This window comes from Cajanus cajan, chromosome 1 (assembly GCF_000230855.2).
Source record: "Cajanus cajan strain Asha chromosome 1, NIPB_CcT2T_4, whole genome shotgun sequence".
Classification (NCBI taxonomy): Eukaryota; Viridiplantae; Streptophyta; class Magnoliopsida; order Fabales; family Fabaceae; genus Cajanus; species Cajanus cajan.
The window spans coordinates 2,510,262-2,527,460 of record NC_138517.1 but is presented as its reverse complement, the minus strand read 5'-3'; the positions used below and the strand labels follow the sequence as shown (position 1 = coordinate 2,527,460).

At 29.6% G+C, this 17,199-nt stretch overlaps 1 protein-coding gene across 1 annotated transcript; it reads right to left on the bottom strand.

The window, feature by feature from the left end:
* Positions 1-4,403: 4,403 nt before the first annotated feature.
* LOC109813476 (aldehyde dehydrogenase family 2 member C4) lies at positions 4,404-16,552 on the bottom strand. Its single transcript, XM_083072638.1, has 9 exons — positions 16,331-16,552; positions 14,646-14,788; positions 6,946-7,329; positions 6,164-6,253; positions 5,625-5,798; positions 5,402-5,539; positions 5,059-5,196; positions 4,893-4,954; positions 4,404-4,781 (listed from the first exon to the last, which is right to left on the bottom strand). Exons 1-9 carry the CDS (start codon positions 16,431-16,433, stop codon positions 4,508-4,510), a joined length of 1,506 nt encoding a protein of 501 aa, XP_082928764.1. The 5' UTR covers positions 16,434-16,552; the 3' UTR covers positions 4,404-4,507.
* Positions 16,553-17,199: the final 647 nt, after the last annotated feature.

The following is a 17,199-nucleotide window of genomic DNA, read 5'->3' as shown; positions in this document are numbered from 1 at the left end:
CAAAGATACCAGCTTTATATGCATGCAACCACAAATCAGAGAAAATCAAACTTTGGATTCAAGACCACAAAACCCCCAAAGTTTCAGCAGCTCAGCCAATAAAATCACTCATTTTCAACCACCAAAGAGTTCGTAGAACTCGTTTCAACCCCAGAAAAACCAAATGACTAGCTTCCCTTACCTCAAAATGAAGATCGCAACTTCCGGGAATGAGAAAAGGAGAAGAAGGGGAAAAGCTCCACGAAGAAGAAAGTGACCCACGCCTCAGTTAGTCCTCAACACCCGAAACAGCACCTTGAATTCACACCCCAAGGAGAAAGATTAGTGAAGTGAGGAGGGAGGAGTAAGGAGAGTAAGGGTGAAGGGAAATGGAGAGTGAGTGGGAGAAGGGGGTGTCGGGGAGAGAAAAAAAATGAATAGGGGAAGTAGGGTCTCACAAAAATGTTTGTGACATTGTTATTGGAACGCTTCGTAACATTCAGGGGTGGACAAAGAATGATGTAAATGCTCATTTAGATATGGTTGACGTGGATATAAGAAAACAATTAGCTCCGCAGGCTCATGGTAAACAAACATTTTCATGTCATACGTTGTCTAAAAAAGAAAATAAAAGTTTTTGTGAGTATTTACAGGGTATGAAGGTTCCAAGTGGTTATTCTTCCAATGTCAAAAGGTTTGTCTCAATAAAAGATCTTAAATTACTAGGTTTAAAGTCTCACAATTGTCATGTATTGATGCAACAATTACTCCCTATGGCAATTCGGGACATATTACCTAAGAATGTTACATATGCCATAACTAGATTGTGCTTCTTCTTTAACACAATTTATAGTAAAGTAGTTGATCATAAAATGTTGGATGAGTTAAAAAAATAAAGTAGTTCTTATATTGTGTCAATTACAAATGTTTTTTCCTCCATCATTTTTTGACATCATGATTCACTTAATTGTGCATGTAAGATTTTTTGGTCTGATGTTCTTACAGTGGATGTATCCAATTGAGTGATACATGAAGATATTAAAAAGGTATGTGAAGAACAAACATCATCCAAAAACATCAATTGTTGAAAGATATATTGTAGAGGAAGCTATTTAATTTTGTATCGAATACCTATCGGAAGTTGAAGCTATAGAGGTACCTAAGTCCCATCATCATGAAAGAATTGTTGGTAAGGGTTTACAAAGTGCAAATATTGTGAGTTACACATGAAAAGAAGTGTTGTAGGTACATTTGTATATATTAAATAACATCAATGAAATTATACCTTACCCAACTACTCACAAGGATATGGTGAAATTATTTTTTTATTCGTGAATGTTTGAGAAACGGTTGAGCAAAAAGCATAATATAACATTGTCAAAGTGGTTCAAGCACCAAATTGGGAATGGCAATACAATTTTTGAAACATTGAAATGCCTAGCATTAGAGCCTAACTTTGATGTCATGTTTGACTGGGTACGATATCAATAACTACACGTTTTTTACCCAAAAGAAAGATCTAAAAAGTACCATGCAAAACAGTGGGATTATGGTGGTGGTTGAGTCACAATATTTCTCAACTTTTGAAAACCCTAACCCAAATACAACTTCTTCATGTTACTTTGGAGTCATTCAAGACATATGGTTAGTTAATTACACAAGATTTAGAGTGTGATTTTTAAGTGTAAAAATGGGTTGACAGTAACCTGGAGTCAAGACTGGTGATCTAAGTTTTACCTTGGTTATAACTTGAAGAAGGAAGGTTCTAAAGATGAGTCCTTCATAATGATAGACCAAGCAAATTAAACAAGTGTTTTATGTTACTGGTCTGGCTAATAAAAATTGGCCAATTATTCTACAAGGAAAAAACATGTATGGTTTTGAAGACCATAAAGATTCAACTTTTGACATTTGTGAGACTCTTTCCTTCTCCACATGTATGTGTAAGTTAAATGTGGGCAACGACAATGACAATATACATGTTACACGTGATGACCATAATAAAGGATTGTGGGAGAATATTCAAACTTAAAACCAGTAATGTGTTTAATTTATAATATTCATATGTGTTATATTATTACTTGTTATATGTGTATAATATTTGTTATTATTTTAATTATTAACATGATTTATTTTTCTTTTTTACTGACCTATGGCCAACACAAGTGATACTCCTCCTTCTCTTTAGTGTATGTATTGTATTATTACTTGTAATGTGTATAATATTTGTGTACAATGTTTTAATTTTATTTGTGTACAATGACTAGATATTTATATTTTAGTTTTATCCTTTGGGTACATATATATTTGTGTACATTGTTATTAATTAATGTTAATTATTATTAACTTTAATTTTATAGTTAATTATATCTTTCATTGCCATAAAGTTTAATTTATACATTATTTAAATTTAAATGATAAATATTATATATTATATAGGTTAGTATTGAATTGGACAACAATATGTTGATTTGAATTGCTTGAAATGTACTAGAATGTATTTCTATTATACAGGTTTTGAAAAATTCATAAAACAAACCGGATATTAAAAAAAATGCATTTTATAACGGATAACATCACACTTACCAGAGAATGTGCACATTTTATAATGAGTAATATCACACTCACCATAAAATATGGGTTTCAATGTATCAAATCACCATGTTTTGTATTTCCTACTATGATAAGCGTTGAGCACCTGATATAGAAAGTAAATTTTTATGTCACGTGTTGACCCATCATAAAATAAGCGAACATTCTATGTTATTAAGATTTATGTCACATCTGACATAAAATGTCTTAAATACCCGATATGAAATGTCCTTAACACACTAGTTTTAGGACCATTACAAGTAACAAAACTCTTCTTTTGAATACGTATATAACTATATACTTAGGATTCAAACTCAAAACTACTAGTTAAGTTGAATAACTTTGCATCAATTGATCCACATGTTTGATAGTATGAAAGAAATAATTTAAAATAATAAATAATAGGTATTTGTAATAAATTAATTAAATAATGGCATAAGTAAGAAAAACAATACCATTACTTAAGGGAAAAAAGTATATTGGTACATTTTTTAATGAAATAGTTTTATCATATGTTAAACAAATGTCCACTCGTATAATTTGAATATTAATAAAATTTTAGGTAAAGTCTTATTTTTCATATAATAGAAATAATAGCCCAATAAATTCATTAATTAATTAATCTGACCTTTAAATATTAATTTTTAATATAATTAATTCACAATAAAATAATTTTAAAAATAAAGTTTTAATATGAAAAAAATACACGTTTCATCAATTAATTATCTTATATGTACTAACAATTAAAAATAAAGTTCACATTAATGTATCAATAAATTATTGGTTTAAATGACATTAAACTCAATCCTTTTAAGTAAAATTTTGATTTCAAGTAACGTAATTGAATAGTGGCTACACAAAATTAATCATTAATAAAATCAATAAACACTTCATATCAATATTATTATTATTAAAAGAAAAATATGTTGATATCCATGTTAAAACATTTTCCAATGAAACACTTCAACAATTAGATTGTTATTTGAGGACTTATTTTATGTAGTGAATACTATATTTTATGTTTATTATCACATTTTCATTTTCCCTTGCCTTGTAATAGATCATATATTTTCCTAATCTAAATTTTTAATGTATAATCCCACAAGGTGTGACATAAACAGCTAGTAACTTGAATCCTTTATAAGCACATGATAAGTGTTCAATTCTTGAACTTGTGAATAGAATAATACTTATAAGTTATAACTAGTAGGAAGGGAAGTTACCCCCTTAACTGATATTTTATTTTCTTTGAGAGATTAGTCTCGTAGTTTCCAAGCATATGATACCTTGCTTTGAGAAAAAAAAATTACTAAAAAAAAAAAGAAACACTTAACTATTTTATTTTCTGCTTGACAATTTTTAGTCAAACAACAATCTTCTAAAATCCATTTTTTTTCAAAAAAATAAAAAATAAAAGAGTATAAAATCTCAATTCAAAAATATGTTTAAAACCCAAAATATAACAATATTGTATACACTAATGAATAAAATCAACGTAATATGTTTATAAATATTAAAATACATGTATTTATTTATGTTTAGCGTCATTTTTATCGATAATTAAATAAAAAATAAAATAGCAGTTGTTTTAAGTCGTATTTGTTAATTTATTCATATTTATTTATACTATTTTATCAAATTGTTTATGATAAATATTTTATACTTAATATCTAATATTTTATATAATCTCTAAACATAAAATCAATCTAAGTTGAAAATTTTGTTGTTAATTTCCTGAAAAGCACACACTTCAATATCAATTATTGTTAGAAGTTACTAATTTCGAAAATATCAAATTTCATTTAAATTGTTGATACAAATTTCCACCAACATCAATAACATGTTATGCCCTTATTTTATTACTTTGATTAAATGTATGTGTAAAAGCTCTTGTATTATTGACTATTGTTTATACTTGCATAAAACAAAAAGATATTCAAAGCCAGGGAGAATTGTAAATAGGAGTTACAACAGATTTAACTTGAAGATACTTGTGTAGGGCCTCCAATCCAAAATCCCTTCCAAATCCACTCATCTTGTACCCTCCATAAGGAATGTCATCCCCAAAGGCAAAGTAGCAGTTTATCCAAACAATGCCTGCACGAATGGACCTTGACACAGTGTTGGCTATGTCCAAATTCTTGGTCACAATTCCTGATGCTAGGCCATATTTAGTGTTGTTAGCACTTGTAATTGCTTCCTCAATGGTCCTGTTGTTCATTTATATATACATTATTCTTGAATCATGAACAAACTCACAAACACTTGCTTTTGGTACTGCTATATATTAGCAACAAATAAATAAATGTATAATAACTTACTTAAACTTCTTCAATACCATGACAGGGCCAAATATTTCATCTTGTACTACTTGCATGTCCTCCTAAACAAGATATCATGAATAAAAAGATAAAGACAATGTAATAGTTAGTTATCCAATTATTTTGAATGAACCTTATTCCATACTTTTGTGGAGTTAAAATGCACCTTAACATTGGAGAAAATTGTAGGCTCAATGTAGTAGCCCTTGTTGCCTATTCTTTTGCCCCCTGTCAAAAGGGTGGCCCCTTCTCTCTTTCCATGCTCAATATAGGAAAGAATTTTTTCAAATTGCTTCTTGTTAACCTATAATAAGAAAACAATAGCTGAGAAAAGTGGTTTTCATTTTTTACAACTTTCATTTTTTTTCAATAATTAGCCCACTACTTAGTAATTATTAGAGTCAGTTTAATAATGAAGAAATTGAAATAATATGCACAAAATTCTAAATTCAAACTTTATTACTATTGTCATAATTTTTATGAACAAAAAAAAATTACTCAATTCTTACTTGAGGCCCTTGCTGAACTTTAGGATCAAAAGGATCACCAACCACCCAAGCTTTTGCTTTCTCGACCAATTTCTTCTCAAATTCATCATAGATTCCTTCCTGAACAAACACCCTTGAACCCGCAACACAAATTTCTCCCTGAAATGAACAAGGGAAAAAATTGTTAGATGTATATAATCGGGCTACATTGTAAAGTGGAATTAAATTTGAAGAAAAATTCCACCTTATTAAATATGACACCCAAGAGAGCAATCTGAGCAGCTGTATCTACATCAGCATCATCAAAAACTAAGAGGGGTGACTTGCCTCCTAATTCAAGTGAAACAGGTTTCAAATTACTGTTGGCTGCAGCACGCATTACTTCTCGCCCCACTTCTGTTGAACCTGTAAAGCTGACCTACACATCCACAAATCACTATTAAGTCAATACTTTTTTCACAACTTGCATGTTTAAATTTTGGGATCAATGACTATATGTCTTCACACAAATTTAGCTTTCCACAATAGATCAACGAAAAGTCTTTTTATTTAAAGAAAAGAAAAAAAAGACTATGCATACATAGCATAAAACAATTTTATACTTTCATACAATCATAATTTATCATTTATAATAAAAATTTATTGACTTCTATCATAATTAGCTCAAAATTCATACAAATAATAATTTTTTTTATTATTTAACTGTGTAAAACTTTTTCCTTGGATAACCATTAAACTCTTGTTTAGATCATGGTACTTCGAAATGCTTGACATTTAAGTTACCTTGTCAATGTCCATGTGTGAGCATATTGCCGCACCTGCAGTCGAACCAAATCCGGGTACTACATTGAGCACCCCATCCGGAATTCCAGCCTTCAAAACATAAAAGCAAATAAAAAATAAATAAAAATCAGCTTAGCCTCTAGTAATTAATTTGTAAATGCCAATTATGTTTTATAAGAAATTCAACATTTGTTGAATAAGAAATACTAACAACTCATTTTTTAAGTACATTTTCAATTATGTTGATTAAAATTTATTTAAAAATTTAAAAAAATTATGTAAATCTTGCTTTTTAACAAGTTCCTACTCATGATTTTGTAATTTGCACTAAATTTTAACCAAAGATTAATAGTGTATTTGGCAAAACAGGCATATATATAAATTGACTCAGAACTTATAAATTAATTGAAACTTATATAATTTAAGTTAGGGACTAAATAGCCAAAAACTTATAACTTAAACAGTTAAACTAAAAGTGTTTGATATATTAGTCAATAAGCTGACTTATAAATGTAAAACAACATATGAAAAGACATATTTAATTATTTGAATGAAGATAAAAATGTAAAAAGTAAAAAAGATATAACTTATAGGTAAAAAGTAAATTAGTTAAAATAACTTATAAAAATAACCTAGAAGTACTGCTAAAATAAATTGTGCACTAGACAAAGTTATTTTAATTAATCCAATTTATAAATTAATCAAACTAATACCTAATTAAACATACTAAAATATTGTCTTAAAAGCAGTATATGAGAGAGAAGTAGCATGTGTTGCTACACCTGTTTAGCTAAATGAGCATAAAACAAAGCTGAGAGGGGTGTTTGTTCAGCAGGCTTGAGGACTATGGTGCAACCAGCAGCCAAGGCAGGAGCAACCTTGCCAACAAACATGATGCTGGGGAAGTTCCATGGAATGATAAGTCCAACAACACCAATTGGTTCCATCAAAGTGTATGCATGGAACTCCCTTCCCGCTTTCAACACCTCTCCATGAATTTTATCAGCAGCACCAGCATAGTAACGTATGGTTCTTGCTGCTCCAGGGATTTCACCACCCTTGAGGATATGGTACAACTTCCCTGCATTAATTGCATCCAATGCTGCTATTTCTTCCACGTGCTGCTCGATTAGTTCTGCCCATTTCATCATAATTCTTCCTCTTTCCTGATTAACAGAATATCCATTTAATCACACGCTAATTAAGCACGTCAAAACACTGACACACAAAAAAAAAATGTTATTATAGATACATGTTGGTATAAATATATATTTCTTAGTTTGTGTTTAAAAAGTTTGTGGCTACTGCACATGAATCGTGTCTAGTTTGGCTTGCTACTTTTAACAAATGGAACAAGATATCACTGTCAACATCCCATGTGATTAGGTTGCAAAGATAATGCTGTGCGGTGTAGCGTTGGTCTGAGCATTTATGTTCATTGGATTTTATAACAAGTATCACAACATTATTTGTTCACCAATCATAATTCTTGGATATTCAAATAACATCAAATATCCTACTGGCACCATGCATTATTTTATCTTTTTTAGTATTATATTATATTTCATAATCAATTATTATAATTATTTATCTCTTTTGCAGAGTTGCAGGTCCAAATATAAGTCAAACTCAAAAGTCAAAACTCCTAAACACAAGGTACCTCGAGACTCCGGTGGATAGCTGACTACAACACTCTTTCAAATATTTCAATCCTTATTATGTCATCATCCATAAATGCTATATATTCAAATCACACCCTGTTTTAGTAATATACATATTTATAGGATTTAAAGAAACAGATGATATCCCATTAATTAGGAGAAAGAAATGGAAAACGAACCAAGTTCGTATAACAAGTTTAAAACACGATAGAAAAGAAAAAGTAAAGAACGAAATAATGAAAAAATTGAAAAAGAAAGTAAAGTTATTAAAAAGTTAAAGTTGAAAAAAAATATTATCTCTAATCAATTTTAAAATAACAAGTAAAATGAAATAAAAGTTTCCAAAAAAATTATTTTAAACTGGAAAATATATTTTGATAAGTTCTACCATTCTCATGTAAATTTGTTGGGTTTTAGAACTGTCAATTTTAAATTGATAATAATTAATTTTGTATTTAATTTTTGTTAGGTCAAATTAGTATAAATATTTTTTCATTCTTTATCTCATAGTTCTTAAATTGTATCTCTGAATTTCTATTAAATAATTAATATCTGGTTTAAGAAGGTTGCAATGTATAGAGAAAAGTTATATAGATACAGAGCGTGTAACTAAATGAAAAATGAAGTGTACCAAAATCATATATTTTTACAGTGTCGGTATGTATCAGTTGAAGGATGTAGGGTCCTGCTATTTTTTTTTTCTTTCTTTTTCTTGGTCTGCTAAGATTAATTAATAAAAAGGACCACGCCCTATTCGCATAGTTTTCATAAAACGCCAAATCATTTTAATTTTTTGTGTGTCACAGAGTCACAATGTTGACCTTATGTCTTTATCTGTGCAATAATACATCATGTGTACAGACAAAGCTTATATTATATTAAGAAAAATCCATTTCCAGGTATTCAAAAAATACCTGCTGCATGTGCACTCAGGATAGCACCTTTAAAATTCCTAATAATTTCGATGTTATTATTTACACAATTTTGATATGGAAAAATTTGGTAAATATTATAAATTGTTAATAGTTAATAATATAAAAAAGAAACTTGTTTATTTTTTTTTTGCAATTTTAAATATAATTTTTAAAAGTATTATTACAAAATTTAATGTCTTTACATAATATGACAACGAAAACTTAGCAAATAATATAAAACATGTATATTTTATTGTATTTTAATTATATTTCTTTATTTTTCCATTTTTTCTCTTAAAACTATAATGTGATATTTATCATATAATATTAAAAAAAATGTTAATCTGCAGATGGGGACTAAAAATAGTTTTTTTTTTATATATATATACCTACTGAAAATAGTTAAAAGCTAGTTTTAGCCAGTTGGCTTGAACAAAGAATCTTTTATTTTTATTTAAAAGAGTAACATCAGAATAATTGTGTAATTCTATCACGATGATAAATAATAATATCAATTATATTTATTTAACTTCTAATTATAATTTCTAATAGATGCTATTGTGTGTTATTCAATTTAAATATTATATAATTTATAAAGAATCTTTCACTTTCAATATAAAGTATGAATCTTATATTATTTTATTTAAGTTGTTCAATAAAATATATTAAAAATTAAAATAAAATTATTTAAATGTTACCAACCAAACTAATTAATAACTATTTAATGACCAAAAAAATTAATAACCATTTATTTTTATTTTAAATTACTGTTTTCACCAATTAAATGATGGGTCCCATTTTCAAAAGCTTTCTTTAAATTCAACTATGCGTGATGCATACCAACATTGAACATTTCTCAAATTAATTTCTAATAAAGTCAAGCTATAGTATGTGTCAAGCACGGAGATGAGATGAGCCGTGAATCATGCTAATTGACATTGTTATCTCTTTGTTATGTTTGTTCCCGAAATGTAGAAAATTTCAAAATAGCTGAAATAAGTTTCTAATTTTAAGATTTCATTTAATTTTTAATTTATATATATATATATATATATATATATATATATAAATAAAATTTTCAAGAATTAAAGATTTTCATATTTAATTATAATAATATATTTTTAAATATATAAATATTTTTTATAAAAATATTTTTTATTAAAATAAAATCATTAGATATACTTATTATTCAAATTTTATTATAAATATTGTATTAAAATATTTTAAAAATTTTAAAAAAATTATAGTTAAAATTATTTAGATATAAAATTTAATAAAAAAATATATATTACATAATAAATAACAAAGATAAAAATATATTATTTTATTTCATTTAAATAATAAATAAATAAATAAGTGTTAATAAATATCATTAAACTGTAAAAATAAATCAGACTAATAATATTATTAAAAATGATAATAACGTATGTTTAGGGAAAACTATTTTTTAAAATAAAAATGAAACTCTAAAAAAAATACATGGACTTATTTATATATTTTATTTTAATTTCAAAACTAATAGTAGAGTAAACTACAATTTCAGTAATTAAATCATTCATTTACTTAATTAGTTAATAATTAATACTCCCTCTTTATATAAAAAATTCTACACATTCCGAAATATGTTCCGAAACATATTCGAAACTTTAAAAAAATAATTTAAATTATAAAATATTAAATTAAATTATTATTTTATAATAAATTTATTAAAAAATATTAATATTTTATACATTCGGACGCTGTTTCGAAACTTCTCTTCGGACGATGAAACAATTCTCTTCTTATACATATGAAACATAGGATGAAAATTAGACAGACCAGATAAATATCATTTGAGTTGTTAATTATAATTAATATATTCTAAATTTAAATTTTATTACCAAAATATTCATACAATTAAATGTTTTAATGACATTAATATGAAAAATTAGTCGGTGCTTCTCTCTTAAAAAATTGGGAGTATAAAAATGTAACATGGTAAATTATTTTAGAAGACCCAAAAGTTCAGTATGGGTGATTCAGTAGTCCAGAACGGGTCGTTTCCAAACTGTAACGGGCCATTCCAAACTACTAAATTTACCTATAATTTGTAGTTAAGAACGAGGCGTTTTAGACCCTAGAACGGGCCGTTCTGGATGGAGAACGGACCGTTCTAGATGGAGTATGAGGCATTTTGGAGGGAGTACGGGCCGTTTTAGATAGAGAACGGGCCGTTCTGGATGAGTCCCAGAACGGGCCGTTCTGATTTCAGAACGGACCGTTCTACATGTGATTTTTACACATGATGAAGGGGTGCAGAACGGGCCGTTCCGGATTCAGAACAGGCCGTTCTGACCACTCCTGAATGTCTATAAATAGAGTTGGGTGGTTGAAGAGAAATGGAGGTTTTTAGAGAGAAGTTTTAGAGAGAAAGACTCTAGACTAGGAAGCTTGCTTTGGGTGGATTGAAGTTCCGGGTTGAGCTTCGGAAAGGGAATTTCGCTTCTTGGCTATTCTGAGTCAATCTTCAGGTAAGGGAAGCTAGATTGTAAAGTTGTTGGTTGTATGTGAGTTGGGAACTCATTTGGGTACTTAGGTTGATTAGTATGGGTTGTATTATGTGATGAAAATATTGTGTGCTGCTAATATATGATTAAATATTTATTAATGAGGTTGTTGGAGATGCATGTTGTAGTTAAGTTGTGAAGTTGTTTACAAGTTGTGTGTTGATCTATGATATTGTTGAAGCTAGTTGAAATTAAGTTGATAAAGTTGCTATATGTTATGTGTGGACATATATATGTTGTAAAATGCATGATGATAATATTGTTAAGTTGTTAGAGGAGAGTTGTATGTTACTATAAAGTTGTATGTTGTGCCATGTGTTGAAAATAGATTACCTTATGATGATTGAGTTGTAAATTATGAGTTGAGCTAATATTGTGTTGTTTAAAGTTGAAATGAGTTGTTGTGTTGTTAAAATGTGTTGTTAAATAACGTTGATGAGTTGTTGTGCTGATATACCATGTTATTTAAGTTGAAAGTTGATTAAGATGATGAGTTAAAAATTTGCTATGTTGTTTAAAGTTGTTAAAGTTGAGATTGATGACTATAGTTGTTTATTACTGTAAAGTTGTTAAGTTACTTATTGCTGTAAAGTTGTTATGATGCCTATTGCTGTAAAGTTGTGTTGTTGATTTGTAAGCTGATTAAGCTGTGATGATAAGTTGTTGATCACTAGGACTAGGGGAGATGTTTTCAAAGTTGTTCATCCCATTGTGTGGATTGAGATAGTTGTGGTGCTCTGAGAGCCCAATTTGTTGAAAAACCCTCCTTGGAAAGTTGTCCCTTGGAGTGGTCGTTGTGTTGTTCTCCTCTAGGACTTAGTTGATCCCGTGTGTGGGCAAGGTCGAGGCACACGTGTATAAAGCGACCACGGTATAGGGGCAAGGTCGAGTTATACCGATTATAAAGCGACCATGGTATAGGGGAAAGGTCGAGCTATACCGATTACAAAGCGACCACGGTATAGGGGCAAGGTCGAGCTATACCGATTACAAAGCGACCACGGTATAGGCGTCAGGTCGACCTATATCGATTACAAGTGGCCAATTTGAGTAAAGTACGAAGTCGGGAACTTAGTTCCTAATCGAGTACTATACTTCCTTGTTTAAGTGGCAAAGTCTGAGAAACCATTATCGTGTTGTGGATTGATATCCAAATTTGTTGTGTTGTCGGTTCGGTAGGACCTAGCCACTTAGACTACTTACCATGTTGTAGGAGATCTCCGAGTTGAAATGCGTGAGACGCATAAGTTGTTGATGAGTTGATTTGTTGTTGATATGAGTTGTATATTCGTTGTTGTGTTGTTAAGCTGTGATTGTGTTGTATATTGACCTTATTGAGGATGATGATAGTGTTGTTATGCTGTAAGTTGAAATGATGTTAAGATATATAGTATATATGTTGTTTGTCTCATGTGTCGAATGCGAAAATGATTTTATAGTTGTTATGTTGCAGATTAAATTATTATGAGTTATTTATTATCTCTAGCTTACCCTTGCATGTTTCCATGTGGTTTAGACTGCGATGATCATATGTTGTATGAGAGCAGGGCAGGGATAGACTGGAGATAGCTGCTAGAGGCCACAAGAGGTGCCTGGAGATAGATTTTTTTGTAGGCTACCTTATGGTAGCATATTTTGTTGTATATAATTAGTTGTTATTGGTTGCTTGATTAACAACTTGTGTTGTAAAAATATTTTATTATACTCTTTTAATATATGAATTTCAGTAGTATGTAAGGTTGTTCGTAGTGTGATGGCCATGGCGGGTCGTTACACTTTTATGGTATCAGAGCAGTTCGAGTCTAGGGGACACTCTATGGGGGTGGTTCCTTTAGGCTTTTGTTGTGTTGAACTCTGTGTTGTGTTGGATGTTGTGCTGATTTATGTTGAGTAGTTGAGATGTAGTGTGTTAAATGAGTTGTTCATTTTATAGAAGATGCTTAGAACATGAGCAGATAACTCATGACATGGAGATGATGGCTATAGCTATGCAATAGTAGAATGCCTACTTTGCTAGGATGGATGCTGAGAGAGCTGCGACTAGTGCCTCAAGACCAGTTGGGTTATAGGAGAGTCGGGTTTTGGCTAAGTTTAGGAAGTGTAGTCCCCCCTTTAGTTCAGAGGTGATGCATATCTGGAGGTGGCTGACCACTGGGTTTGCGAGTTAGAGATGATATTTTCAGTTCTAGGTTGTTCAGAGGAGCGAAAGCTTAACTATGCAGTGTATATGTTGATAGGGGAGGCAGAGTATTGTTGGAGAGGTACTAGTCAAATGCTGAATTGACCATGGAGTGGTTGTGGACTAGGTGTGCTTCAAGAGGGCCTTCCTCGAGAAGTACTTCCCAGTGAGTGTCAGGCATGCTCGGGAGGCAGAGTTTATGAGATTACAGCAAAGGAGAATGTTGGTGACTGAGTATGACGTAAGATTCGAGTACTTGGCACACTTCTACACCCAAACCACCTTTGAGGCTTGGAAGTGTAGGAAGTTTGTTGAAGGCTTGAAGTATAATTTGAAGAGAGTGGTGGTGCCTATGGCCATCACGAAGTTTCCAGTCTTGGTAGAGAATGCGAAGGTTATAGAGCGGCTAGAGAGCGTCGGCAAGTCGACGAAGATTGTTGGTAGACCAGCTGGGTCCAAGAGTGGTGGTGGTTCTTAGAGGAAGCCTTATGATAGGCTCCAATCACAACAAGGAGTCCTGTCACAAGGAAACCTATTGACATAGCTAGGAGTGGGGATTAGAGTGGAGCTGCTACTCTCAGATGTTATAGATGTGTGGACCTCACTTCATTCGTGATTGCTTCATATCGAGAGCAAGTGCTTTAGGTGTGGCCAGATGGGTCACATGTCGACTAGTTGTCCTGTAGGTGCCAGACAGACCAGGAGTGCCCCGAGGGATGAAAGATCTTCTATAGCTGGAAGGATGTTTGTTTTGACCGGAGTCGAAGCTTCCACTTCATCTGATTTAGTAAAGGGAAAGGGTAAAGATACTGGTAAGGTTGTGATGATGTTATTTGACTCAGGGCCTCCTATTCATTTATTTTATATAGATGTGTTGAAAAGTTGAGTTTGCTTGTACGTAATTTGGAGTTAAGATTGCTTGTGTCTGCGCACGTTTTTTTTTTTAATTTTTATTTTAGTTTTATAATAAACATCGTTTATCTATCTCAAAATAAATGTTAAGAAATTTTTTTTTTGGTACATAAATGTTAAGATTAAAAATCTTAATTTTAATTTTAAAAAGATATTATATAAAATTTAAAATCAAAAGTGACACGTTTATAAAAGTACTGTATAGTACCCGAATAACAGAGCGAGAAATTAATAGCAGAAGAGTGAGTAAATGGAGAAATGATAACATACAGCGCCGGGCATGCGAGGCCATGGACCATAGTCGAATGCAACACGTGCCGCTTTGACAGCAACATCGATGTCTTCTTTTGCTCCCTCTGCCACCTTCGTAATCACCTCTTCTGTCCTTGGATCTATTGTCTCAAACTCCTTTCCTGTTTTTCCATTTTTATAACCAAAATTAAATTACTCTCCACATCAAAAATTTTTAATTTTGGTTTCTACCCTACCAATTTTATAGCAGTTTTATACCACCATTTATTTAATCTTCTCTTTTTAATAATAAAGACAGGAACTTAATTTTTAGCGTAGAAATTAAAATTTGCAACTTTCTATTAAATAAAAATTATATCTCCTTATCAAATAAAAAATTTAATTACATTTTTTTTATCTTTATTATGTGATTTTAGTTCTTCAAATTTTAATTAAACACTTTTAATTATTCAAATATAATAATCACAAGTATATAATTTTGATCTTTTAAATATTGTAATTATATAATTTTTTTGACTAATTTAAATTATATATTATAATTTTTATTTATGTATTAAATTATATATATTTATGGTTTATAAAATCAATAATATAAATAACTTAAATATATTAAAAATTATATAATTATAATAATTAAAAGACTAAAATCACATGATTTTAATAATTAAGGAGAAAATTACTCGATCAAAGTAGTTTTTTTTTATTCAAAATATTTTTTTTGATTCAATCGATCAAAGTAGTTTGACTTTTCATTAATTTATTATTGTTTTATCATACTACATTTATAATACTCCATCTATTACTTTCTAGTATTTCTTTCCCATTCTATTTCTCTGTTCTGACCTTCGCATTTATAGTTGTGAGAGAAACATTAGCCATTGGTCATTGCATTTGATTATAGTTGTGTGCACGCGTATTCTACCTTTGGAGAGTTTGTTTCACGATATAATATTATACAGTATATTTAAAAAAAAAATTTAATTTAATAATTAAATTATTTATATTTAATATAAAGTTATTAAGTAGTATTATACTAGTATAATTATTACCCTTTTATAAAAATATATTTTTAATTCTAATAAAAATAAAGTATTAGTAGTATTACTTTTTCCAAATTCATATTCTCTTATAGAAAAATGATTCATTTCAGAAAATAATCTTCTGAAACATCTGCCTACTGAGTGTATGGGTAGTCAAGTTAAACATAAATAAACATTTTACTGTGTATAAGTTAACATGTATGAACTTTATAATAGTTTCAGAGGAACTTTTCGAAGAAGTAGCATATCTCTCTCATGTATAAATACCTTCAATTCGACAATTACTGTGTGATGATAATTTATTTAATAAAAAATTTTGGGCTCGATATTCATCGTGTGTACTGTGAAGTGAATTGGAGATACCGACAAGGAAAAAACTACATAATTTTTTTTTTGAAACTAAAATGTAAATTATATATTAAAGTTTTGTTTTCCATGAATATTCCAGAATGTTGCATGGTTGAGAGGAGAGGGTGAGGGAACTCTTATCTATTCACCTCTTTATGTTTAATGTTTTCATCTCATTTTTATGTATATGCCTTTTCCATTTTCGTGTGAAAGTAAAAATATATTGGGTGGGAATAAAAAAGAGAAAGAAAAACAGAGAATGATGGATAGGAATAAGAGGAGAAAAAGAAATAATAAAGAAAAGGATTGAATTACCTGAAATAGAATGAACAAATTGTCCATTGATGAAGAGCTTGGTGAACTTGATGGAGGGCATCTTGAAGGAGGAACCGTCGTGGCCATTGGAGACACCAGCCATCTTTATCTCTCTCTCTCAAGTGTTCACACAATGCTTCTCAAGGATATGACAGGAGGGGCCATTTTATGTTACAAAATGTTTATCTCATAAATGAGGCCTATGGATTAAAAAAAAAAGAGAGAGAGAGAAAGAGAGAAGTAGAAAGAGCGATAAATATGATAATTAATTCATGTTATGACATATAAAGAAAAATTTTAAAAATGGAATAAAATTAGATGAATAAATAAATAATAATTATCCTTTTATATACGCATCACACCATATTGAGGAAAGATCTTATCTATCTTTTTCTCTTTATTTCTTTCATTTCTTAATTTTTTTTAAAAATTAATAGAATGAAAATGATGATCTAAGAGAAGTTATATTTATACTTTTAAAAATTTAATAATAAAAGAAATGGAGAAAAAAAATAGTGAGATACAATTTTTCACCAGACTATGAGACAAGGAATAACGAGTGGACTGAGAATTTTATACATGGCACACAAAAGATAAAACTGTAGAAGCGGCTACAATTATTTATAATTTCCTTTTAAATACATTATATCAGTTAAGATACATGTTTCGATGTATTCTATCAATAAGTTTAGATATTTGTGTTATTTAAGCATGTTAATAGAAGCAGCCACAATTATATTTATTTATTGTTTTTTATTAATATAATATTGAAATTATAAATTAAAAAAATAAAGTGATTTTTATATAATATTTGTTTATTTACTAAATATTATATTTAATTAAATTTTGTAATACTATTAATATTGTAT